Source organism: Vitis riparia, chromosome 7 (assembly GCF_004353265.1).
Source record: "Vitis riparia cultivar Riparia Gloire de Montpellier isolate 1030 chromosome 7, EGFV_Vit.rip_1.0, whole genome shotgun sequence".
Classification (NCBI taxonomy): Eukaryota; Viridiplantae; Streptophyta; class Magnoliopsida; order Vitales; family Vitaceae; genus Vitis; species Vitis riparia.
Window position 1 is genome coordinate 13,249,749 of NC_048437.1, and position 8,935 is coordinate 13,258,683.

Below are 8,935 nucleotides of genomic sequence, written 5' to 3' on the forward strand. Positions count from 1 at the left end.
GCATTGGAGTGGGAAAAAAAAGAAAAAGAAACATCCATATCAACAAGCAAACGAGTGGTAAGTTGTATGAAGATACTTAGCTTCTATGGAAGATTGAGAAATAATAATCTATTTCTTGTTCTTCCAAGAAATAAGAGAATTTGCAAAAAGATATTCAAAATCCTTTTGTAAACTTGTGATCTTCGAAATCACAAACCCAATTAGCATCAAAATAAGCATAGAGCTATAAAGAGGAAGTGAATGGAAAAAATTAGGGATAATAGATTAAAAGGGATGAAATCATCCCCACTTTGAAAAACTAATCATTCACATTTTTTCAACCAAAAAAATACTTATTTTTGACAAAAATATCTCACTTTTTCTTACAAAAGTAACTCTTTCTTTTAAAACACATATGTAAATAATAAAAATATTTAAGAGTATTTATATCAGTTACTCACCAAGTACAAAAAAGGGGGGTTAGTTCTATAAATTTGGAATGTTTTCATCCTTTATAATCAATTAATCCAAAAAATTATTTGCATTGATGTAATGTGATGAAAATTTTTGTAAAATACAAAAAGACGTGGGGTTATCCTATTGACACTGTAACAAGTGTAACGTTCCCTCCCTTTTGATCAATAAATCCCTTATTTACTCCCGTCACTTTTTGGGAACCACACAACCATATGCAATGATAGAACCACAGACCTTAAACACCCAAAAGAACTCATAAACCCTACATTGTACATACAAATCTCTCATGAGTCATGGCTACTTCTTGGTCAGGTAATTAATTACCAACAAATTCCATAAATGCTATTTAATTTTCTTGATTAATCCCTTTCTTGTTAGTTCATTTTTATTTTGCTTTTGATAAAAAATTTCTTGGGGAGGCTTCTATCCCCGATTTTGAAAGAACCTGATTTTGATTTTATTGACTTATGAAAAAATTATGATTGTTTCTTGAATGATGTTTGGGTGTCTTTCGATTTCTTGAATGATCTTGCGTTGTTTTTGGTTTTTGGAGATGTCTATGAAATGTGGAGGTTTTTGTGTTTTTGGGCAACGATGCACGTCTGAATTTCTTGATGTTTCCATGTATATTGATTTTTAGGAACCTGCGAATACGAGAAGATACAGTCTTGACCTTAATTCTGCATATTATGATCCCAAAACCCGATCCAAACCACAGGACTTCTGTTTTTCAGGGAGACAATGAAGGCAGAGTAAGTGGTGAAGCATTGCAACATGTTTTCTTGGGATGCATCTGGAAAGGGAGCAGCAGCAGCAGCAGCACAAGTTCAATTGCAGGCAGCTCCATCTCAAGCTGAGTTTGTATTCAAGAATTATAAGATGGAAAAGGAGCAGCTGAGATCCCAAATGAAGGAGAAGCTTCCGGATAAGTATGGTAATGCGGCGGATCAAGAGAGGTTCTATGGGGGGAGACGGAAGATGTTTACATTTGATTTCCTTGGGTTTCTTTTTACATGGAATAAATTTTGGGCATGTTCTTGTACAAGGAAGAATCTTGGAATGTCCTTTATTTTGCACACTTATTTTGCTTACATAGCATATGCTTTCATGGTATAACTACAAAAAGATACCTGTGATTTGACATATTTCTTAGCCAGTGCAGCCCACTACAATATATATTTTTTTTCTTATACAATTTACAACACAACGGGCTACCAAACAACAACATTTCAGTGTGGTTAGCCATTTAGTGATCATATCTCAAGTGTGAGTAAAGTAACCTATTCGCAGACTATGCGGAGTTATTGTTTCTTCCATCAACTCTACTGGAATTATCTCCAAAAGTAACGAATTCATCTGGCTGCAGACCAAAGTTTAGTTACAGCTGAAAGGGTGGGGCACATATCAGGTGTCCTGACAATGTAAATTTGATCCCCAGCATTATCTCTAGAGTCTTGATTCCGGTACCAGGTCCACAGGGCCCATGTGTCATTCTTCACCTGTAAGTCATACATCACAACTACTCATCAACATAAATATCCACTATTTATACATGTCCTCTATAAAGTAGAACAGTGGGTGTGTAACATATGCTCTGGTGGATTGTATCCTACTTGTTCTTCATAATGCCCCTTGGGGAAATTCACCACTCCTCACATGAACATCATGTATCATGTCTCGGCACCCACTAGTTATGGAAATTTATTAGTTATCTATCCGTTTTTGTAGCTAAAAACAGGTTCTTAGGCACTTAACAAAATAGTTATTCTCCACCATGATCTTATATGCATGACTTTAGAATGCACAATCCCCCTTTCATTCAAAAATGATTTTGATGTACTAACAATTTGCGTGTGTGTGGGAGAGAGAGAGAGAGAGAGAGAGAACCTCCAGGATCCCATGGCCAAAGCTACTTTCTCTTAAGGCACTGAAATCAGGTTGCCGGTCCCAACAGAACTTACCTGCTGCTGGACCAAATGTAAAGTTTGTTGCGCAAAATCCACCCATGAATGTATCAGGAGTAGTTGATGGCTCTGGACATTTACCAGGTGCATCAGCATGTTCAATTGCCATCTTCTCCCGATTACCCCCATCTCCTACCATAATATGAACAGGACCACAAGGATCTAATGTGTAGTTATAAACTCGATTTGACCTCTCATAGGCATGAACCTGAAGGTTATTTCCAGTAAAAAAAAAAAATAGCAAATTAAAAGCTCTTGAGCCAACAGTTGATATTGAAAGACTTCCAAAAAGTTCCTATCAAAAAAGACTTCCAAAAAGAACATTCAATGAACTTCAACAAACAACTAATATTGACCGACCACTACTTAAATCTTTTTGTTATATAAACATTAATAAAAAGGTTCATGGCACTCCCAAATACCAGTAGAGAAAATGGACACTCTGGTCTTCATAGAATCAGAATGAGTCTCTTCTCCATAGCATATGACAGAAGATTATTTGGTTTTATGCAGAGGATAATGTTCAGGATTTCAGGAAGAATGGTGTCTCAATTTTTATTATTGATTAGGTGATGGATCAATTCCTTGGAGAGATTTGTTTTCCAGGTACTGTGGAAATGAAATAGAACAATTTCATGCACACTAAAAGGGAAATTGTTTTGACACAACTCTCATGGCCTGTATGGCAATCTGAAAATAGTTATAAGATTTCAGCAAGAGGAGAGAGAAACTAGGTAACTATTCAAATGCATTTTGCCCTTAAATGACTAGATCAGAATGGCTCATATTGGGGTGTTTTGGGAAAGAGGACAATTGATAGGCCCAACATCATAAAAGATGGAAAGCTGACTTCTCTTACAGTAGGATGACATGCATCAAAATACGTCCCTTAGCTGTAATAGTTCTAACCACCCCTCCACATGTCATCATCATTACTCATTAGCAGATATTTTCACTTACATGTCCATTGAAGACTATGTCAACACCATAAGAGTAGAGCAATTCTTCCATTTCCTGCCTCATGCACTCCACTTCCCTGTAATGGGCTTTATATGAACTATACCATGGTGGGTGCCAAGCAGCTATCAGCCATGGAGTTATGGATCTGTCAACTTTAGCCAAGTCTCTCTCCAGCCACTTGTATTGATCCGCTGTAGAAGAAAAATAAATACAACATATGCCTGATTAATTGGTTGCTCAGAATGATCAAATTTGTACGTTATATTCAAACAAGAATTATCAAGTCAAAACAAACACCATCAGGTAGACTCCCAGGCAAATTCATATTTCGAAGTGTAAACAAAAACTGCAACCCATGGCTGCAAGGTTTCAAATATCACTGGACTGGTGAGCAATACCAACAGATGCCCTAGAGCATTCCATCCTAAAATGGGAACACTTTTGCACCCATGGAAGAAACATAGGAAAATTCTCCCTCCAGAAATGCTAAATTATTCATCAATCAACACCAAGCAGCCAGGAGTGGTGTGTGCATCCCATTGAAGTACCATCTTTCCATTCCATGTTTAGATTGAGTCCAATTTATTTTCCATGAAATGACAATTTCATGTTCATTTTTCTAGGATCATTTTTCAGGTTTCAAGTATTTTCTTTAGAAAAAGTAAACTACAAATTTTTGCAGTAAGACTATTTGATTGTTCTGTAATGACTCAATTGACAAGCATGGAGTTGCGCCTTCAGATTCTATCATAAACAAAATATAACTGCCTCATTTCTGTCTGGCATCTAGCACTCTGAGCCAACAAAATCTTAGTGGATGCAGATTAATAGTACCTAGCCAACAATTTTTAAGTATAAAATTTCCAAAGTTCCTGTATTTTGTCTTTCTATGTGTTTAGGATTGGTCTTATAAATTGGCACCAAGGATGAACATAATGACAATATTAGAATGGAAACAAAATGAAGCTCACCTAGGGAAGTTGATAGCATATTGTTCAACACATCAGGGTGAAAAGCATAAAGGATAAAAAGAGAAGCACCCTTTTCACCTGATTTATTATAAGCAGCGTAGGCTCCAAGCATGATAAAATGTATTCCCCCTGCATTAAAGGAGTAGTAGAATGTTGATGCCGATCCGCTTTCATTAGAAGGGAATGCAAATCGAGAACTATAAGCTACAAAATTCTTCTTTTCAGCCTGTTCTTCTATCTCATGGTTCCCTTCTATCACCATCATTGGGACTTTAGAAACTAAATTTTGCATAAACCTGTAAACTACCATCCCACAATAGCAAAGTAAGGTAAAATATTGAATTAGACACAAACAGTGGAGAAATCATTTCACATGCTAGGCTCTATGTCTCAGCTCTCAGAAAAAACAAAGGAATGGAAAGGAAAATGTCAGCCTTAAAAAGTAATTTCTTTCTCAAGCTATTTTCAACATTTTCCTTCTTTCCCTTGTTCTCTTAGATTTTCTAAATGGGGCCCAAAAAATAAAGAAAAGAAAAAAGAACATAATGGTTCATTTTTCACCTTCCCCAGTAATCCCAACGAGGCTGATACGTCTCATGTATTGGAGTTTGTGGAAATGAGCAAGAATAGCAGTCAGAGCCAGTTCCATTTGTGAGGTACTGGTTTGCATATGTTACGTCACCCACAAGTAGAACAAGATCAGGTTTGTTACTAATCAAGTGATCAATTGTGGTTGTCGAATTGTATGTAAGACCTAGATCTCCAATGATTCCTATTTTTCTTGGGTAGCTCCTTGGACCAGAAACTGGCATTGTCCTGAAAGAATAGATGTTACTCATGGCTCCAATAGTGGGATCTCCACATCGATAATAGTACCGTGTACTAGGTTTCAATCCTACATAGAAGTCCACAAAGATGTATAAGTTTATAAAAAAAAAAAAAAACCACATGTCGGTATTAAAAACGATCATAGAAAGTAAAATAACACATTTTCTATAATTCAATATTTTGTGCGGAAAACACTTCCAAGTATTATAAAGGGCTACTGACACTTCTAGAATCACTTCCAAATAGACTCTAAATTTGAGAAGCACAAGATGGATGAGAATGAAGAATTAATAAGTTCGATGTTTAGAATAGTCCAGTCTAATTGAAACCATTTCTCAGCCTCATGTTTCCAATTGATATGTTGTAGTGTAACTCTATGCTTGCATTTCTAAGAAGTAGTAATTTATTGATATGCAAAGCAATGGATGCAATAGATTATTCTTATTAAGTGGAAAGTTCTAACAGTGTTAACTTGTTATCTTCCTCATTGGTCTGTTTCAGACCATATGTATAAATTATACCCTTTTAAAGTATATAAAAACAAAAAATAAATAAATATACAAAGAAACTATATGATTTCAATTGAGGTGAAGGTAATTGCTAACTCATTCTCACTAGTTGTTGAATGGGCATTAGAACTTAGGTAAACTAACTTTTGTTGTCATACACTTACTTCAATAGCCATGACGCCTGTTGGGTTGAAAGAGATCTTTACTTCGTTGCCCAGTGGATATTCATAATGACCCTAAGGCCATGAAATTATTTGAACTCACTAGCCTTCTGTATTATGCAAATCAAATATAGCATTTTCAAGAAAAGAAAATTCATATCCCATTGCACAAACATTGGATTTTGGGAAGAAAATTTCGTTTTCCATAATGATATCTAGACTAGGGGCAGATCCAATACATGAATAGGTAAAGAATCCTCTTGTTACCACTAGACTATACATACTTTTTGTTAATTTTTTGCCCCTGCTGAAATTAATAGCTAGATTTGCCTCCCCCCTCAAACCATTTGCTGGCTCCACCACTGATCTAGATGACCATGACATTAAATATTTATGGAAAAAAATTTCTTAATGAATAATATGTGGTTCTAATGGTACAAAAATTTTCCAAAGAAAATTTTAGGGATATGTTTGGATGGCCCTTGAGATTTGAATGATTACATTGCATCTCAGATGATTTTAAAGATATAAATCCACCATACTAAATGGACCCACTAGCCAAAAATGGAAACACAGTCAAAATTTGTGGTCAAAGATCAGTTAGAGGATTTCATGAAACATCTCCATCTCGAAATTTTTACTGTCACTCATGATGATAGAATCCATTGTTTGTAATATCTCTATCTACAATGATGGATTGGTTCACAAATTGATTAAAAACAGAAAGAATTCAGTGTCTCTGTCTCTGGAGCACACAGACAAGCTCCAGTGACCTTTTTTTTTTTTTTTTTAATACAAAATCATATGCATAAAAGGTTGTTTACAAAAAAGCAACATCAATCTGCATTGCTTGTGTGAGAAATCCATCCTGATGAATAACAGAAAACATATAAGGAGAAAGGAGTGTATACCTGTGAGACGGACATGGTGAATGATTCCAGAAGTATAGTTCTGGAGGCCCTCAAAAGGGTAAAGTTGATTGTAGACAAGAGAATAGCCCATGACTTTACGACGTAATGGATATCTTAATGTTCCATAACGAACAACACTTGAGACGGTTTTGGGATTCAATGGCTTTATATTATAACCAATTTGGAATTCCCCTGCCAAATTCCAGAGCGACTCATTATACAAGCACCAACCAGCAGCAAAAAATATAAATAACCATAAGGCCCAAAATTAAAATAAATCCAAGAAATTAAACAGATCAATGTTGTAGACTAACATCACAACAACCAAATCAAAGCACCATTGTTTACTTTCCCCTTCAAGTTCAGTAAAACAAACTTGACCAGTTACAAAGGCTAAAAGCCAGCCACTGAACCTAATTTTTAATAGCAACTCTTTCTTTTTCTTTTTCTTTTTTTCCTTTTTTTCTAGTTTTAATCTTAAAAAGGGGGAAATGCTGAGGAACAGACATCAAAGTCAAGTCCTGTCACTTCCATATCCATAATGTATCAAAAAACACAAACAACACATTTTTTTTCCCATAATTACTGGTCTAGATTATTTAATGCCCGACAATGGAAGAATGAAAAGAACATTGGAAATCGAAAGGAGTCAATAATGAATTATTCCACTTTTTTCCTTTTTTTTTCCTTTTGTCCCTGTTTGCCCAACTACCAACCAGAACATAACTTCTAGAAGGATGATCATTTCACTCTCCCAGATTGCACATAAATACCAAGCTGCCGAGAAAAATAATAAAAAAGAAAAACATCTGAACTGATTGATTCACAATGACAAAGACTCATATTTCGTACTCTAGGTAATTCATTAAATTAAATCTCTCAAGAGAGAGAGAATACACACTTCGTTGACAGATTTAAACATAAACAGCGAACTGCAGATAAACAAAATCACGAAAACATCAAGAAAAAGGTAAGAAAAACCTACCACTACTGGATTCGCAGGGGTTCAAATTCAATTAAAACTCGAAAAGAAAAAAAAAATTAGAAAAAGAGAAAAGGACATTTTTTTCAGGGAAAGAAAACACTAATCGCATATTGATGATTCCCGCAATCAAATTGGTGCAAACGCATTGATGGAGAAAAAGACAGAGCGAACCTGTGATCCAAGAGATCCAAGCGGAATCGAAAGAGGCGGAGAGCGCGACCGAAATCTGCTCAGGCTCGAAGCCTTTGACGCGGCGGCGCACTCTGGGATCGGTGTCGGGCAAATCGACGGCTTTTCCACGCAAGCTCTGATCAAAAGGGACGGTAACAGGCGTGAAGGGACCGTCCAGAGTGGTAGGAATCCTGGCATGGCTGGTAGCAAAATTCACCAGAATCACAACAATCACGCAACAGAGAGTGGAGGCCATTTCTAGGGTTTCCCCATCGGAAAAGAGAGAAACCGTGGATTTTCCACTTTACTAAACTGAGGATATTCCAACTGGAGGGAGGGAGGAGAAAGAGGCAATGATGCACATACCGTCCGTGAAAGCAAGTCTAATTCTTTGCATGCGTTTTTCCTTTTTTCGAAACATCAAGGTTCGTGTCAGTTCCCTTAACGGTTTAGTGGAAAGGGCAAGGTTGCTGCCCTGATACGGCGTCGTTTTAATTGAGACTATTATTATGAACATAATTGTGTCTGTAGACCTCTCTTTTTTTTTTCTTTTTTTTTTAATTTACTTTTTAATTAAAAAAAAAACATTGCATTATTATTAGGTCCTGTCACAATAATTTTTTATGTTAATTGTGTTTGTCTTCATTACACCCCTCTCTTTTATTTTTCTTTTTTTTTTTTGAACTTTTTAATAAATAAATAAATAATTGCATTATTATTAGGTCCAGTCACAATAATTTTTTATTAATTGTGTCTGTCTTCATCCCCTCTCTCTTTTTTTTTTCTTTACTTTTTAATAAATAAATAAAAAACATTGCATTATTATTAGGTCCAATCACAATAAATTTTGGTTCTCTCTCTCTCTCCTCTTATACCTTAATAGCATTTATTTATATTTTAATTTTATTCCTTTATACTTTAAATTAACTTGTTTATACCCATCTTATATATTTATACTTTTATTTATGTATTTATTTATATTTTAATATTATTTTTCCACATTTTAATATGACTTATTT

General features: G+C 35.4%; 1 protein-coding gene across 2 annotated transcripts; it reads right to left on the reverse strand.

The window, feature by feature from the left end:
- Nucleotides 1–1,569: 1,569 nt before the first annotated feature.
- LOC117919406 (purple acid phosphatase 15-like) lies at nt 1,570–8,332 on the reverse strand. 2 transcript variants are annotated; one of them, XM_034836596.1, is made up of 7 exons: nt 7,917–8,331; nt 6,761–6,952; nt 4,913–5,246; nt 4,430–4,647; nt 3,381–3,571; nt 2,344–2,628; nt 1,570–1,955 (listed from the first exon to the last, which is right to left on the reverse strand). In XM_034836596.1, exons 1-7 carry the CDS (start codon nt 8,170–8,172, stop codon nt 1,809–1,811), a joined length of 1,623 nt encoding a protein of 540 aa, XP_034692487.1. In that variant the 5' UTR covers nt 8,173–8,331; the 3' UTR covers nt 1,570–1,808. The 2 variants fall into 2 exon arrangements, with proteins under 2 accessions (XP_034692487.1, XP_034692488.1); XM_034836597.1 differs by having other exon boundaries at nt 1,865–1,955; nt 2,418–2,628; nt 7,917–8,332.
- Between the last annotated feature and the right edge of the window lie 603 nt (nt 8,333–8,935).